The sequence below is a fragment of the Zootoca vivipara genome, chromosome 2 (assembly GCF_965207765.1).
Source record: "Zootoca vivipara chromosome 2, rZooViv2.hap1.1, whole genome shotgun sequence".
NCBI lineage: Eukaryota > Metazoa > Chordata > Lepidosauria > Squamata > Lacertidae > Zootoca > Zootoca vivipara.
This window is the reverse complement of record NC_142584.1, coordinates 32,991,117-33,009,825: the sequence shown is the minus strand read 5'-3', so window position 1 is coordinate 33,009,825 and position 18,709 is coordinate 32,991,117. Positions and strand designations below refer to the sequence as shown.

General features: G+C 45.5%; 1 protein-coding gene across 1 annotated transcript in view; it reads right to left on the bottom strand.

Moving 5' to 3' along the window:
• SPHK1 (sphingosine kinase 1) overlaps positions 1-17,979 on the bottom strand; it is a 35,696-nt gene extending 17,717 nt beyond the window's left edge. Inside the window, exon 1 of the mRNA XM_035104544.3 lies at positions 17,282-17,979. Coding sequence (XP_034960435.3) covers positions 17,282-17,729 — 448 coding nt within the window. The 5' untranslated portion in view covers positions 17,730-17,979. The remainder of the gene's footprint in view (positions 1-17,281) is intronic.
• Positions 17,980-18,709: the final 730 nt, after the last annotated feature.

Below are 18,709 nucleotides of genomic sequence, written 5' to 3'. Positions count from 1 at the left end.
GCACCGAGTGGCACATTCTGGGCTTTTTTTGGGTTCCCACAGAATTGCAACATGCACACAGCCGCCGGAAAAGCACAGAATGGGGCGTCTGTTGCATTGCACTTCCTGAGAATCTGTCATTTTGAGGAGGGTAGTTCCAGCCCTTGTGGACACAAAGATATACCTGAATGTAAGCAAGGCAATGCCTGCTGAAGTGTTGGAAGGAGAGTATGATTTCAAGTAGTTGGGGTGGGGTTTCATAACTGGAATAATATTTTTTTAAAACAAAAAAATATGTCACAGAAGATGCAAATTGGTGTGATTTATAGGCTTCAGGATTTAGAATGTCTGGGAACAGAATTTTAGTTTTAACACCAAGCACACACAATCCCTTGTTATACATCTGCCAGGAGTCAAAGGCACACATTCAAGGCAAAGAGGAGGGTAAATAAAGAGGCAATTGTAGTGAGGAAAGAAGAGAGCACTACCACGACCCCATGGGAAACTGGCAGAGTCTGCAACATCAAGTGATATAACAGAGTTCAAAGAAGGATGGAACGAATGAATGAAAGTGGTCCCACCTAGATAATATCTGTTGGCTATGCCTATCAGGAAATTAAGCTTCTGAGATTGTCTATTTCTGCATGAAAGTTAGAACAATAGGTCCATCTGAAGGAAGGTCATACAGAAGATGGAGCTAATTTGTTCTCTGTTGCCCCAGAGGGAAGGAATAGAATTAAATTCTTTTTTGGAGGGCAGGGAACTGCATAGAAGTAGATTTCAGGATAACTTTAGCAGAACGTTCCTAACAGGAAAAGCTAGTTGACAATGGGGCAGACTGCCTCTGGAGGTGATGGGTCCTCCTTCCCTCAAGGCATTTAAACAGAGGCTGGACAGTCATCTCCGAGGGATGCTGAAGTTACATTCCCTATGGCAGATCTTGCATTGCCTAGATGACCTTCAAGATCTGCCCCAACCCACATGGCCCGCTTTTGCCTTGGATAAATCTTGTTAGAGTTAGAGGGTATGACCCGGTGAATGACAGCTCTGATGACTGACCCCTCACATGTCTAGACTGTCAGATCCTCTCTCCTCTTACTTCCTTTGCATATTTCAGAAAAGTGCTTTCCAGAAAGTTGGTAATACAGTTTTAGGTCTTACCAGCTCCCTGAATCAAGTTAAGATTTTGCTGACTCTACCACAGAGCAGGAGAAAATGCTGATGCTGCCAGAAATATTTGCTTGGTCATGTCTGAGAGGAGGATGGGGCAGCACACAGACATCATCATGAAAGCAAACCATGTTCTGCAGTTCAGAAAGCTCTGTAATGACAACAGCCTGTAATGACAACAGGATTATGTGCTACTGGGAAGGAAGAGCAGGCAAAGGCTGGATATAGTGTTAGATAGTTCCAAGACTCGGGATAAATTTGGTTTTGTGTGCATTTGAAGGAGGAATTACCTAATTTGCACTTTTCAAAGCAATATGCCAAACCAAAACACAGCTATCCTTTGTAGTTTGCACTGAACCAAACTTTGTGATGCAATTCTCAAGACAAAGAGGGTGTAGAAAAACAGGTATTTGGGGGCAAGCATGCATAAAAATGAATACCTCCGTGAAAATAACATACAAAAACGCTTTACATTGGGGGGGTTGGAATGGCTTGCAAAAATCTGTATAATAGAATAACTTTGCACTGAAATGCTGCTGAATCTTCCATGAGGATATTTAAAAACAAAAACATGGTGAACTGAATTTAAGATTGGGAAACTAAGAAACGGAGAGAAATAAAGAAATGTAAGATTCATATTCACACTAGCCAGAAGAGACAAGACAGAATTAAAGCTTCTTCTTTACTCAGTGTTTCAATTTCATGTGCCACCCCCCCCCAAGAACAAACGCAATATTGTTCTGACTATAGAAGCCTGGTTGTTGTAATCAGAATGGTTGCATACACCTTTTATTCTGGAATCACTAGAGACTGAGTACTGTACTTGTTTTTCCTACTAAGTCCACACCACAATCTAGAACTACTGCATATCTTTTTTGCCTCTGACAAGCGCTTCTTGAGAAACTGGTTTCATTCTGAAAATAAAAGCTCATTGTAGATTCGTAACCTCACAGTGTGTTCATTTGGAAATAGGTGGAAACCGATGCAGGCGGTCCTGGCAATGGGGTGTGTGTGTCTATCCGCACTTGCACAATGGCATGGTGGGAGGATACGTGGGTGAGGACCCATTCACAATCACCACTTCCTCCTTCATTCACCTGGGGTGTGTGCAGGGAGGAAAAGGTACATCTAAGCTCATCAAGGGAAGGGTTTTCAAACGTGCATCAACACCCCCATCCTTGCGGACAGCAGGATCTAGAATCCATCTAGATCAAAAGCCGCATTCTGAGGACAAACAAGCACAATGATTCCACATTGAGAAAAAACTACATTTTTGTGCTACAGACTGGGGCATGGGATTGTACTTGTGTCCGTGCCCATGAATACTGTGTACAGCACATATTGCCCTAATTTCACAAATACATATCTGATAAAACAGTATCTATTAAAGAATTCAGTGAGATATCATAGGAGGTATTCGCTTTAAGAACAGAGCCAATTGCTTACTAGAACATCTCTCTTCAATGAAATGTGTATCTTTTAAGAGCTTTTTATAGAATCATAGAATTTAGAGTTGGAAGGGACAATGAGCATCATCTAGTCCAACCCCCTGCAATGCAGAAGTCTTTCTGCCCAACATGGGACTGAAACCTGTGACCCTAAGATTAAGAGTCTCACGCTCAGTGAGCAGTCATTTTTTGAACTCTTGATACTGGTACTGTGGGTGAACACGAAATCCACACAGTTCAGCTTCGTGCTGTGTTACAGCTGCTTTCTTGTGTTCACTGTAAGCTTGCTGCACAACCCTTTTATAGTCATCCTCTCATGCAAGAGGATAAAATGTTCTCCATTCGCTTTGTTTAGTTAACTGACGAGTTTATTCAGTTCAAAACACAGTGCCTGCCCATTACATTCTGTTGGAGAATGATTCCCCGCTCATCTTCACTCATGGACTCTAGTTCCCATCTTTCCTGACCAATACCCAAACTGGCTGATGAGAGCTGGAGTCTGACTACATCTGGAACGCCATGGGTTAGCTATCCCTGGAGTAACCCATTCTTAGTCTTGACCATCTTAAATCCCATTGTTTCAAATAGATCTACTGCAAGATGACTAAGCCTAGATCCACTCCTTTATCAATAAATTTCACTGTGTGCTCATCCACACTTTCGCCTGACCTGTATTTTGATCATATTGTGCACCGATTAATTCCCTTGGCTCCCAAGTTCTTCTGACTGTTCCACAGCTGTGCCTTGTGGAAATCTCACCTTACCTGCTGCTGAATCGGGTCTTATTAGATGCACGGAAAATCTAAAGAGAGATTTTGCTTAACGGACTTTCAATTTAGCAGGCGAGATTGGATTTTCACAAAGCACAGCCGTGGACAACGAGAAAAGCTCTCAGACCTGCAGGAATTAATTGGTACACAAGACATGATCAAAATACAGGTCAAGCAAAAGTGTGATGAGCCCTATGAGTATAGGCCTGTTGTGATCCATTCCATGTGAAGTTTTGTGGCTGTTCCTCTCCCCATTTCCTCTCCCACGCAATATATTTATTGACTTCTGTTGACACATTATCCATCAAAGACTATGTTTCCTTCCCCACCTAACCTCCAACAGTCAATAGAAGAAAAATGAATAATTAAGAGGCATACCAATTCATCTTCCACTCTCATGTCAACTCCAGGAGAAAAGGGCCATGTGAATATGGTGGAGACAGTGCCACAGAATGCCTGCTGATGCCCTTCAGTGTTTTCTGCCAATTATTGAGCAAGGGATGTACCACAGAGAAAAAGTATACAAAGATGTGGGCCCTTCGGATTTAGACTGGATATGAGCTGGCAAACTGCCAAGCAACTAACAACTTAAGAGACAGGCTTGTTTCAAATGTCATGTTCCATTATTCCAAAACACGGACTGGGATCGTGTGGTGGACCCTCCTTCCACGCTTGCCTGTTGATTTGGTCTTCCTTTTCCTGGTTTCCTCTGACTATTATTAAAACTATGCTTAGCACATTCTTTCCAGACCATAGGTTGAAGGCAATCCTGATTAGTACTGACCATGATTCATCCAATTTGGATAGCATGATAAACTAAAGTTAGAGAAAACGGGGAAGGGAGAGGAGAGTTGACATTTGCAGGAGAGACAGGAGCAGCACATTCCTAATTCCCCAAATGAAAGTTTTAAAGGATCAGAATATGAACATCTGGACCAGGTCAGAATTTTCAAGCTCCTGGTCCCAAATCCCTGAGCAATTCCCCTTACCCAGGCACCCAAACAGCACACCTAGCCCCAAAACCAGAGTGCCTTGACACTTCTATTTATAACACCCCTAAATAAAACAGAGCAATGTACTAATGATCTATAATAAATAGGATTTTCTAAAACTAGCAGCTTCACACTGAGCCATGAATTCATTTTGTAACCTTGGGATAAACCTTTATATTTGTATGAATCCTCCAAAGACTTGGATCCAGGCACCCAGGTGCCCAATCGTCTAGATACATTCAGAAGGTGAAGCTTGCTTATTTTTAAAACCACAGAGCCCCATCTAGAAAATGAGCCATGCCACATTTTTATTGCCAGATGTTTGTGCTATGGCCAGCCAGCTGTGAATCAGCATGGAGTGATGCAAGAGACTTGCCAACTCGTGAGAGGCCGACATTCTTGCTGTGTCATCTTTTCACATTTCACCCTTCCCATTACCCCAGAAGAGGAAGTGGTGATTATTGCAAGTCATGGTGGCTTTTATAGCAGCATAGCCACCATAGTGGAGTGCCTTAGGGGCTGTACAGATCTTGGACTATACTGTCTACGTGGCAAGTATCTCAGGGACAATAGTATCAGAGGGAACAACCCAAGTATTCTCCCTGCAGGGTTTCACTTTCTTCACCATTATGTTCCACAGCCCCACTCTATAGGGCTAGCAAGACATTTTGCTGCCTATGGCAAAGAATAGGATGTCACCCTAACTCTCTTCCATGTATAAAAGCCTGGCAAACTGAGTGGTCTTCCACTGCATCAGAGGCCAACAGGCTAGTTTAGCGGACATGGGATAAGCAGTGTGGTGCGCATACAGAGCTCTATCCTCCACTACCTCAGCTTGATCCCCACCCCCTAGAATTTGCCACCTGAGGCAGCCTCCATACTCTACCTAGTGGTAGAGCCAGGCAGCCATGCACTGCTAGGAGCATGGAAAGGTCCTGTATGGGCATGCTCTTAGTATCTCTCGAAGCCTCGCCCCAGTTCACTGAAAACGTCTCCTTCTACATGCAAGCTGTCTTAATTATCCATGTGAAAGCATGCTAAGAGACAATATACAGTATGAATCGAGCAACTGTGGCTGCTTAATAATAGCAGCGACTCACTCAATCATGGCAACTGGATAAAGCAATGCTGTGTTGATGGGAGCTGCTGAATCCATGGTCACTCGGTCCAGAAGTTATTCTGATACCTATACCTGGTACCTATACCTGAAGACACTTCTGTGTGGAGCAAGAATGGTGCGTATTTGTAGTGGCATTACCATTAGAAAGCTCATTCAACAGATATTGCTTATGCTATTGAAATAGCACTAGCCTGATGGCCTTGGGTGCCAGGCTTTAAAAGGATATTTCCCATGGGCCTAGTATGCTGTCTTTGATTATGGAATTATGGAATAAATTTTGGTTCTATTTTTGAAAGAAACTGTATGCTTGCAGTGATCCTATGACACTGTTCTTATCTCTCTGAACACACCAAAGGTGTAAACTTATGATATATATACAACTTGTCTATGCAAAGGGCTTCACACTGAATTATAATATGCATACGAGAGGGGGGGGGTGGAGACATTATGTGACTCCTTCAGACCATTGCTACTTTATAATTCTGAACTGTTCTCTTTCCATCTTTTCTACATATTCCCTATTTGTAACACAGAAGCAATCTTATAATGATGTTCATTCATACAAAACACCCCCAAACAAGATTGGTGCTAAAAAAATTCCCACACTGGAAGTGAAGGATTTTGATCATTCACAAAGTGCTTTGGCACGGACCTTGAGTACACTCTGTTTGCCATCTTACTGATCTTCTGCCTATCTGTGTGAAAGGCACTGGGAATCATAAGCTGACAGTCAACATGCCTTCTTCCCACTGGTGCACCTGCACAGCCTCAGCCTCGCTGCAATGCTACCCTGCCCAGCCCATCCAGGTAAGCTGCGGCAATGACAGAATGGGAAGGGTAGAGCCATCTTCCAACTCACCACTGGCTATGCACTAATGTGCAAAGTGGCATTAACTTCCTTGTTTTTTAGAGACCATTTCCTGCTCAAAATACCTGGAGTGCAATAAGCACACATGCACAGCTTCCCCTTTAGCTCATGTGAGCCAGCACATGTAGCTTATTAGAAATGCAAGCACTGTTGTGCACCACAATACACACACACCGCAAAGCAGTTCCCCACATGCCCATAGCTGCCAAGTTTTCCCTTTCCTCGCGAGGAAGCCTATTCAGCATAAGGGAAAATCCCTTAAAAAAAGGGATAACTTGGCAGCTATGCACATGCCTTACAAGCAGATATTATTTGGGTCTCAAATACAGTACTAGTTTTGCAGCTTATTGGGGCTGTTGCAGTTGATGAATGGCCTAATGCCCTAATCAGTGAAACAGGAATTTTTGGACATAGTCCAATGGACATGAAATTGGACTTCAACCAAAGTACTCCTATCCAACCAGTTTCTATACTGTAGTTTGCCTGATGATCACAGAGGAAAAGTCTAACGTCCGCTTGCGTTCTGGACCTTTGCCCCTCTTGGCTGATAAAAACTAGCAAGGAGGAGATGGCTGGCTAGGCTAGGGAGGTGATTGATACCTCTTTACGAGAGGGGATGGTCCCTGCCTGCTTGAAGGAGGCAGTGATAAGACTGCCTCCTTTAGAAGCACGCCCTGGATTCAGAAAAACTAATTACTGGCCAGCTGCCAGTCTCCCCTTCTTGGGCAAGGTTCTTTAACAGGTGGTTGTCATAGAATTGTAGAATTAATTGGAGATCATAGAAATGTAGAGTTGGAAGGGACCCCAAGGGTCATACAGTCTAACCCCCTGCAATGCAGGAATCTCAACTAGACCATCCATGACAGATGGCCATTCAACCTCTGCTTAAAAACCTTCAAGGAAGGAGAGAGTCCACCACCTCTCATAGGAATCTGTTCCACTGTCAAACAGATGTTGCTGTCAGAAAGTTCTTCCCAATGATTACTCGAAATCTCCTTTCTTGTAACTTCAATCCATTGGTTCGGGCTCTAGCTTCCAGTGCAGGAGATAACAAACTCGCTCCATCCTTCATGTGACAGCCCTTTAGATATTTGAAGATGGCTATTATATCCCCTCTCAGTCTCCCAACTCCTTCATCTGTTCCTCATGTCTGTTTTTCCAGGCAAAAGTATTCCTCATCTCACAGTTGGGGAGGGTATTGTTTTTGTTTGTTTTTCTATGTTATGCATATTTGTGTTTTTATATTGTGAACCACCCTGTGCTCCTCGGATGAAGGGTGAGATAGAAACTTAAATAATAATCATCATCATCATCATCATCGAGTCGGCATAATACCTACAGTACTCTTTTACAGCTGCTAGAAGCTGTGCTGGTTAACAGTCAAATTTAAGAATTTGAATACTTGCTTGCTACTTTGTGACATTTTAGTTGGTCCTAATTAAGGTATCACCCTCTGATGACTTGGGGTTTTTTTGTTTATTTTTTAACCTAAGGGAACAGCTAAACCTGGTCTACTATTTGAATGAAAGCATCAAGTTCTGGGGGACATTGCTAAATAACCTGGGAGGGCTTCATCAGGAAGACAATAAAGAGAAAAGTATTTGAAATTCAGTAAAGGAAGATTTTTACGAATTGCAATATTTGGCTGTAACTGCGAGGAGGGCTCCTTTAAAGAAGTGAACACTTGCCTTTTAGCCTCGGGAATCAATTTTACACAACACACACCCCAGCACAAGGCCAAGTGGGTGATGACAGCGCCTCTTCAGAGGCAGTAATGTTAGCCTTTTTATTTTATTTTTAATCACTGCAACCAAGCATAAATTAATAACTGGCCCACCTCACTGAATCTTAAATTAGCAGTTCAAAGATATATGCAGTAAGCCAAAGCCACATTGGAAATAGCTCTGAAAGAAGAGAATATAGAATTAAAGTGTAAACAAACATGTGACTTTGCAAGCTACCCAGTTTGAATTAAAATGCATTTGGCACAATCATGTTGGCTTACAAGTAGCACAACTCATAAAAGCAAGCCTATAAGCCGAGACATATGTACTTTAAGGCTTGCAGGAAATAACCACGAACTGTTTGTCATCCATTCTACCTTTGGCCAGGTCTAGAAGTGACCTGTAAGGACACCATGAAGAGTTCCAGTGGCTTTGGCCCCATGCAAATTTCTTTGAATGATGGCACTGCATTCTGTCAAGCTACTATAGGCTCGCTGCCATGGCTGCCACATATCTACAAGTATCCAAAGCTGTGTTCTTGTGCTAAATAACCTTGTACCATCTTTGTGCTCTGAGGTTAGGATGGCCTGTCTTCCCCCGTCGCCACTGCCCAGCTTGCCAGTAACACCAACTTCTGTAGAACTGCCTGATTTCCTTTCATCATCTGTTCTTCGCTTCGAAGCAATTTTAAGAACATCTTGGAAGATTAGAGAGCTGGGACCAGGACCAGGAAGACACATGATGGAACACTTCTGTTCCAAAGTTTTCACAAGAAGGTTGGTATATCTTTTCAATAAGGAGGGAGGGGGGATGCAGTAATTATGAAGGGTGCGAGAGGGTAAGATGCAATGTGTAGGATGCACTTTTCAGGAGCTACGTTCTGTAAGGCATTTTCAGGGATCAGGAGCCAGATTCCTCTTCGTTGGGTGATGCAGGTGAAGAATCTGACTGGGAAGCAGGAAGGGGCCCCAGAGCCACCCTGTTATTGGATGAACCTGCAGGGCTTATCTCAACCCCCACCCCAAAAAGGAAGTGGCACTGCCATCCTCTGACTCAGAGATCTCCACTGCAACAGACCCAGGGCAATCTGGATAAAGCAGCATCTTGTAGCAACATCAGAGCTCTGTGTCCCCCAGAGCGCTGCCTGAGCCTTGCCTTGTATCCTGCCTAAACCATGCCTACCCCAGCTGGACTTTGCCTTGCTTGGCTACACCACAGAGCAGGACATGCAGTCAGTGTGTTTAGATAACGACAAGCTGTCAGGCATAGAATGTTTACACAGTCCATCTGCGTTCGCCGTGACATCGGCTCTGATCACACTTTCTTGTACATGTCCCAGGGTCTGGGGTCTGAGGGCACATGAGGCCACCACCATCCTGAGGGCTAGCAGATCTGGGAACAACCTGCATCCTGTCCTAGGTGCCATGACAGGAAAGTTGAGATATAAATGTAGGATAAATAAATAAATATGTTATTTTTATATATTTTTAAAAAAACAATTTATATACCACTGGCCTACAATAGTCTCTAAGGCAGGCATCCCCAAACTTCGGCCCTCCAGATGTTTTGGACTACAATTCCCATCTTCCCCGACCACTGGTCCTGTTAGCTAGGGATCATGGGAGTTGTAGGCCAAAACATCTGGAGGGCCGCAGTTTGGGGATGCCTGCTCTAAGGAGTTTACAAAGACCCAAGACAAAAATAAATAAAAAAATCAGTCGAAACTAATAAAATCAAAAATCAATTAAAATGCCGCTGGAATTAAAATAAGTGCTTTGAGTAGGTGCTGAAAGTTCAGTAGCAAAAGGCATGTCTGACCTCAGTTGGGAGTTCTGTAAAATACCTAGAGCAAAGAATGCCAATGGATGTTGGAGATGTAAAACCAGACACTTGTTCAGCCATCACCATTGTTGACATGGGTGTGACCACCATGCTAAATGGTACCAGTGGTTGCTTTATTTAAGTGCGCTCTGTGATGCCATCCCAAGAGCAAGAGATGGTGTAGCAATTTACAAAACACAGGGACGCTCTTGATATTTTGTGCCTGACCTACAAATTTCAGAGAGAGCAGAAGGCTTCAAAAGAAGGGAATTCCATTGTGCACAGGGCTCCAGAGTTCTAGGGTGTCCATCAATCTTTTAAAAATCCTGGCTATGTCTAAAGCAGAGTGGGGACACTCTGCCAGCTGCTAGATTACTCTCTCCACAACTATTCCATTTACACAAATGCAAACCTATGGGGATTGTTGGCCTGGTTAATTCTGGCACAGCCACTCACCTGTTTTTGAGAAGCACCCAGAAGGGTTTCAGACCAAAACGCAGAGAAGTTGGGTCAGAGGAGAAAGTGCAAACCACTTTTGGAGGAGCAGGTGGGGCAGGGGAGAAACATATGCTCCTACAGATAAGATTAAATCTGCCTGGGACAGGAAGGTTTCTGGAGGCCTTAGATAGACAAGCTGCTAAACAGCGGGGGGTTGGGGCGGAAGCTCCTTATAGGCGAAGTCTCCATTTCTCTCTAGGCAAAATGACCAAACCAAGAAGAAGCGACTTCTGGCTATCTCTCCCCGCCACTTCTCCTCATCTGTCAGTTCACGAACTGGATTACAAAGCAACATTCTGGCCACAGAGTCAGCTGCCATCGCTCCCCGTGTCACTCTCTCTTAGCTTCTCCCACCGGGAGATCTCGCACAGAGAGAGGAGCTGTGTGGTATAATTGCTCTACTTTCCCTCCTGCCTAGGACGCAGAGGGAGAACAGAAATTGTATAGAAGGAATGCTTTTCACTCTCCAAGGCCAACTGTGTTGCTGCTCCCACCTCCTGTGCATTTAGCGCTAATGATGGGGGGGGAGGAGTGTTTAGTCACCACACGGAAGACCCAGCCAGACGTGCTGCTCAAAGCGGTCACATGGTTTCCAAATTCCTCCGGCCCAGCTCTGTAACATGCACTGATGTCACATGGTAGATCCATGGATGACTAGCTGTGCTGATGAAAAGGAGCTCTGGCTAACATATTCATCGCTGACTAACATTCAACACAGGATTTCACTAGATTGAAAGACTCGATCCTGAGAATTCACAAGGCACTGAATTAATTTGGCTTCAAGAGAGGGGACAGTCAACATTTCCTACAATTAGACCTTTAAAAAAGTATGTATGGCTTTATGTCCACACATACACACAGGGTAGTATATTGGGCTTGCAGTATGGGGGTCTGGTCTCCACTAAGATCTGCAATGTGTTAGTCAATCAGGATTAAACCCTTTCAATTTACTAAAGTAGTGCTCCCTTGGGACCCAGGTGGCACTGTGGGTTAAACCACAGAGTCTAGGGCTTGCTGATCAGAAGGTCGGCGGTTCGAATCCCTGCAACGGGGTGAGCTCTCGTTGCTCGGTCCCAGCTCCTGCCAACCTAGCAGTTCGAAAGCACATCAAAGTGCAAGTAGATAAATAGGGACCGCTCTGGCGGGAAGGTAAACGGCGTTTCCGTGCGCTGCTCTGGTTCGCCAGAAGCAGCTTTGTCATGCTGGCCACATGACCCGGAAGCTGTCTGCGGACAAACGCCGGCTCCCTCGGCCTATAGAGCGAGATGAGCACCGCAACCCCAGAGTCGGACACGACTGGACCTGATGGTCAGGGGCCCCTTTACCTTTACCTTTAGTGCTCCCTTACTGATTGTGAAACAGGTGTTTTCTTAAATAAGTCATGTAACTTTTCCAACCTTTGCAGGTGCATGCCTAAGAAAAAGATTGAGCTGGTCCACACAATCCTCATGATTTTTTTTCAGAACGGTGAGTGATCAGAAGATTATATGTTCTTGCTTGTGAGTCACGTTACACAGAATGATTATCTTATCAGAGCACCCTCCTGTCTCCAGACAAAGAGTCCATTTATATTCTTCTGAAACAGCAAACAAGGGACCTGCTAAATGTTACCCAAGCCAAATGGCAGCTGCTTTTTACAGGAGCAGATTCCATGCAGCTAGGAAGATGGTCAAATGACCCAACCTCATAGGCCTTGACTCTGATCATGTGGGTTCTGGCTATGGGATTATCATTATTATTATTATTATTACTATTATTGAGGTTAATATTTTCATTTGTGAATCGCTTCCCATGACGTAGGCAGAAGCAACTTAGAGTGTAACATATAAAAATAGTGGTGCATGTTAAAATAGTTAAAACAACTGCATATACAAAATCTCTCTCTCTGTGTGTGTGTATGTAATTAAAAGCAGTTTAAAACAACATCAGATACAGAAAACCAACTCAAATCCAAGACAGAGATAATCCAACTAAGATAAAGATTTTAGAAGGCAGCACACTGGAAGGGGTCATTTAAGAACTAATGTGGCTTAGAGTGGTTTGGGTATTGGACAAGGACTGGTGAGACCTTGGTTCAAAGCCTTGCTCAGCAAAGAAGTTCACTGAACCAGCATTCCGAGATACACCCATCTTCCATCCTGACTGCTGCCACACAAACCCCCTAATGATCCAGTGTTGTATAGAGCAGGGCAAAATGTTTCCATGTACAACTATAAGAACACTGGGCCACTTAGGGGGCCTGCAAGACAAACTCGAGTCTGTCTGGTATCAGCTCTCAAGCCTGGCTCATGGGGCGGGGGCTATGGATAGAGCAGCTTTGGTCAAGGCAGGGGGTGGGGTGGGGGCTTGTATGTGGGCATCAGAGTACAGTTTTACATGGGCCTAGCCCACACCTTGCCTGTTCACTTTATTGGGGGAAGAGGCAGGGAAGGCACAGGCATTTATTTACCTTTTGTGCTGCCCTCCACCCCTAGAAACTGGTTTTGACAGCTACTGGGAGGCATGATTAGGAAGGGGTTCTGGGACTGGTCTTGTGGATTTCTCTAAGAATGCTTCTCTCTTTCCTGCCCCACACCATCATTCAAGTACTGACACATGGTGAGGTCACGTCAAGTTGTGGTGAAGTTGGCAATCCCTGGAACACTCTCGTAACTGAGTAGCAGCAATAACATGTTTATGGAGGGACAAGTTGTTGTAGTTGTCAGGGAAATAGCCCAGGGTAGCTCTGTGCTTTTAGCTGCCTCCTGGCTAACTTTGGCCAGCTTTGTGATGTGCAGCATTCCGGTTCTTTTTTCTAAGCAGGAGTTTTCAAAGGGGGAAATAAAGGAGCTAACATTATACTGAATACTAGCTCCTTTATTGTACTGAATGTACTGCGAGATGTAATGAATATACTACAAGAAATGGATTTGCCAAGACAGCTGACCAAAAAAAAGCCATTGTTACAACCTTAAGAGCAATAATGGTCTTGGGAAATAAATTCAACTGACTTCTGGGAAAGTATGTTTCAACCGGCTTCTGAAATGACTCAGATCACCAAAAAAAAGTCCCACTTTTATTATTCAACAGACTGGACAATGATGCAGAAAAATAGCAAAGAGCAAACCAGTGTTTGAGTAACCTAGGAATGAAACGGTAACAATAGTTCTTAAGAAAGCCTGGCTTCCCATGGGACACCATAGTCTTATCCCACTGTTTCCCTTGGTCAAGGAGGTTTCCAAAACAATATAAAACCTGCAAAACCTCTGAGCCTTGCAGAGACCCAATACAAAGCTCTTAAACAAACAAATATGAAGTTGTTTTGAACACAACTGAACACTCCTGTATCTAGCCACAGCCAGCTCTTGGTGCTCATGTGGATTTTTAAAAATCATCACTTAGGGTGTGTGTGGAAATGAATTGTGCAGTCACTTGAGAGCGTAGCACAACAACTTTGGGAGAGGCACCCGTCACCTTGTCAACATGCACACGGGATACTCAGGCTTGCCTTGTCAAACTGGTTTGCAGCGGCGAGTCGGCACAACCTATTGCACAGGCAGAAACTAAGAGGATTTGGGAGTCTGGTGTTGACTGTTGAGAAACACACCACTTCGAGACATTGATTGCAGCACACAGTCCTGTGCTGCAGACCATCTAGCTATTTGCTCAGTGGACCCAGGTGGCGCTGTGGGTTAAACCACTGAGCCTAGGGCTTGCTGATCAGAAGGTCGGCGGTTCGAATCCCTGTGACAGGGTGAGCTCCCGTTGCTTGGTCCCAGCTCCTGCCAACCTAGCAGTTCGAAAGCACGTCAAAATGCAAGTAGATAAATAGGAACCGCTACAGCGGGAAGGTAAACGGCATTTCCGTGTGCTGCTCTGGTTCACCAGAAGCGGCTTTGTCATGCTGGCCACATGACCTGGAAGCTGTACGCCGGCTCCCTCAGCCAATAATGCAAGATGAGCGCGCAACCCCAGAGTCGGTCACGACTGGACCTAATGGTCAGGGGTCCCTTTACCTTTACCTTTACCAAGGACACTTCTGCTAAGATGTCCACTGTATGGGGCAGAATTTGAACCAAGTGCTCCTACTCATAGCACATATGTCCCTTTCCTGTCTCTGATAAAGACTCCCCCACCCTCTTAGTCCTCCAACTTTCATCCACAGTTCATTCATTTTCACAAAGACTTGGCCTTGTGGTTTTCACCAAATATTTAGCAAGATGAACTAGATGATTTCCATCTCCTTTCCCACGCTGTGAAGTGTTTCACACCAACTATTTCAACATGTTTCTGTAAGGTTCAGTATCTTCTAGCAGGAAGGTAAATATCCCTATGTGACTTTGCTTTTAAAATATGGGGCTTTGATTTGGGTTCTACATGCAACTGTCTTTCCCTCATGAGGCCTAGAAACAAGAAAGCTGAAGATCTTTTATCACAATTTTTGCTATATAGAGAATTAAGTAAATTATCTGAGCTGACAACTTTGCTGATAAAAAATATCAGGGTGACATAACCAGTTGGTTTTCCATAATGATCTGTGCAACTAGATTTGGAACACAGGTGCAAATATTGTGCAAGAAGAAATAAGAAATGCCATGGGAGATGCTGAAACTTCAAAAATGTACCTGGCTGCTCTTGGAAACCAGAGACCAGTCAGATAGGCTTAAGGCTGATCCAGCAATTCACTTAGGTTCTTTAAAAAGCACAAGAAAAACCTCTCTTTTGTTATCACCTTCTGCAACTGCAGTCCACACACAATTCGTTTCAGAGCAATACCAGACTAGTTCCACAGTGGCTGTATAAGACAAACTGTTGTGGGGGAGGGTGGAGGAACTGAGCTTTGTTTTCTAAAAGAGCAATGATAGTGCATAGACAACTTTCCACTTATGTGGGAGTTACGTTCTGCAGATCGTGCATAAAGCCAAAATCGCATATAGTCAAAACCCACTGGGTTCACGTGTGAATGCCAAAGACATTTCCCCAAAATCCCACCCCCTTTTTAGTTATTTATAGTTTTTGCATAAAGCTGAATGAGCACAAGTTAAACTGGTGTAAGTTGTGAGTTACCTGTACTTGTGTGTTGTTGTTTTTAATGGAATGAACCTTCAGATAATTGTAATTTTAATCAGTGCTATTTCAATTTGCAGTTGACCCAGCAATGGTGAAGGGGGCAAGCTACTGGTCAGAGAGTGCTCCTCACTCCCACCCCTTTTGTACCACCCCTGGAGGTCAGTTCAGTTCAGCAGGACTAGGCAGAGGTAAAGCCTCTGTGGTTTGCAGGTTTGAGAGTTAAGCTTCTAAAGCAGGGGTGACTAACCCCCATTTCAGGGGTTTGATCACACAGACCCAACAAGCAAATATTTCTGGCCCACAAGATCCTATTAATTTTGGTGGCGGCGGCCAATTTTTTACTTTAAAAATTATTATTTAGTAGACACACCCCTGGAAGGTAATCCCCTCTGCTCAACTGAGCCGAGTGGGGATGCAAATGGGGATGCAAATCACCCTCTCATACCCATCAGATTGATCATTCAATGAGTGAGGAGCGGCAATAACTCCCTCCTCAGCTGATCTGCTCAGACAAGCTGGAGGGGGAAGCTGTGTGTGTCCTCTGAGCATTTGTGTGTGAGAGAATTATAATGAGGCCAACATTCATTTGCATTTATTTCTAACCCATCTAACTCTAACATAGGAATTGCTAACCTGCTGCCCACAGATGCTGCCAGACTCCAACCCCCATCAGCCAGCATGGTCAATGGTCAGGATGATGGGAGTTGTAGTTCAGCAACATCCGGAGGACCACAGGTTCTTCTTCCCTGGTGTAATCCTACGCTACGTCCAACTGCAAAGTGCACTGCTGGTGAGACTGAGCCGGGCACCACCATCATTATGTCTCAGAAGCATCTACAGTATACACATAAATTAACATATGCAAACTTAATATAGATTTGAGTGACAGGCCTGCGCCCATGCACCTAGCAATGTACCCGAGTAGACATGCAATCCTAGGCAGGTTTACAGAAATAAGCCCCACTGAGTTCAATGGGGTTTGCTCCCCAGTAATTGTGTTAAGGTTTGCAGCTCAAGTCCCATTTAATTCTGTGAGCTTTTTGCTTCTGGGTAAGCAAGTAAAAAGCCATGCTACACAGCCCACACTTCATGAATATCCTGTATGAAAGGCATTTTAAGTTATGCACAGGAATGCATCTACAATGTGCAAGTCTACTCTCGCAAACTGACTTGCAGACCTGTGTTCGGTTTGCTGCATGTACAATATGCTGGCACAAATTGGTGACTGTTTCCCAAAGTGCATGTGCACCCACTCACTACTAAAAGCACATAGGAGCGATTGTTGCACAAGACAACTGGAATAGTGACTGCACTGGTTAATTCCTACAAATAAATACTTTCCCACAAGTAATTACTTTCTGAGTAGGAGCTTCACAAAAATGAAATGGCCCTCTCAGGGGGAACTATGCCTGTTTCAGGCATTTGTGGCTCACATGGTAAAGGAGAGTTTTAGGTTTTTATTTTTAATCATTTTATAGACAACTAATAAATAGGAACGTGGTTTACAACATAGGGAAAAGGCAAGCCCCTGCTATGCCCATTTCACCAGACTGAAAACTGAGGACCAGGCAGGGGAGGAGTTCCTCCACGAGGTCATACAGCCGGAAGGGACCTCAAAGGTCATCTAGTCCAACCCCCTACAATGCAGGAATCCTGCCCACAGCCTTGCCTGGGTGAGATCGAACCACTAAGGTTCCTACACACACAGTGGGGCTTGCTTCCGAGTCAACATACACGGGGGAGCGCAGGTGAAACCGGAGCCCGCGCTTGCCAGCTCACGGTCACCCCCCCCCCCCCAGCGATAGAGACGCCCGCTACTTTCCGGGCGGGGCACACGCTCACCTTGTAGGCTGACTGTGGACGGCGTGGACAGCTCCATGATCTTCCGAGCCCACATCTCGGCGATGCTTCGGTTCTCTTCGGCTTCCTCGGACTCCAAGACGCGGAAAGTCTTGGCCACCCTGTGCCGGGACTCTCCGGACACCCACCAGCCCTTCTTGAAGGGGTAGCAGAAGACGGTGAAGTAGGCGGCCGCAGGCTCCGGAGAGCCTTTCCTCTGGAAAGCGTAGCAGCCGATGCAGTCCGAGAGGCTGAGCGATGTGATGGAGCCGCTGGGCTCCGCCGTGTCCAGCCGGCGGACCAGCAGCTCCGCGCTGCTGGTGAGGCTCAGGGCGCAGCTCGACTTGGGCGCCACCGGGGCAAGCGAGAAAACCCCCGAGAGCACAACTTCGCGGGAAGACCCGCTGCTGCGCAAGGTCTCCCCGGAGTCCGACAACACGCCTCGCTCCATCGCCGCAACCTCATGGAGAGGGGACGATCCGGCGCGTACGGAGGGCGCTGCTGCTCCGGGAGCCCGGGCGCAACGCAGGCGGCGCGGCTTTGCTGCCTGGCTTATCAATGAGCGGCGAAGGGCTGGCTTCCACACGGGCGCTCGGGCGCTCTGCTCTCTGCTGCCACCCGGCGGCGACTCTGCGGAACGACACCAACTTCAAGTTCATTCATAAAAGCTCCAAACGCGCAATAATCAAATAAAGTTTGCTAAGCGAGGACATTTTTTTTTTAAGAGCTTGCCCTTCCGAGCTGCGGCTCGGGAACCTCAAGGAACCGGTCTAGCACGTGCTTGCTCAAAACTCAGTCCCGTGGGAATTAATCAGTAACAAGCCCCATCCCTTCTCTTTTGTCCCGGGACACCTAAGTCCTACGCCTCCTCCGGGTTAAGAGGCTAGGCAACGGCAAGCGCTATGTAGGGGCGCGGGGCGGGTCCTCCAAAGCAGATAAAATGAATTTTGGCCGGGAACAGGAATCCAAGGGCCAAACTCCACGGTCAAACAATGTGGATTGCTTCCACCTGCGCTTTTCATTTCTTAAGCGTTGCCTCCATTGACAGGCACCGACTTTGCCCAATAAGAAAGCTCTGCCCACGGTAACAAGCACCAGCGTTTCTGACTCGGCCACGTGAGAACGGTAGTAATCATGTCCTACAAACACCTGGATGAATAGGGCTGGTCTCCTTTATTCGGGATGGGCTGTTGTGCCTTTAACTTACAGGCGGAGTATTTCCCTGGCATGAAGGTGCAGTGATGAGAACAGTTTCAGTGCTGGATTTCTGCCTGCCTGGAAGCTGTTTAAGGGCAGGGGGGTGGGGCTCTCCCTGCTTGATCCTTTCCACAGTTAAAATGGGCAAGTCCCACTGAGCTGGATGGCCCCACTATCTGTAAAATCTCCCACCCATCTGTGTGCCTCTGATAGCCTGGCCTCTGTTGGCATGGC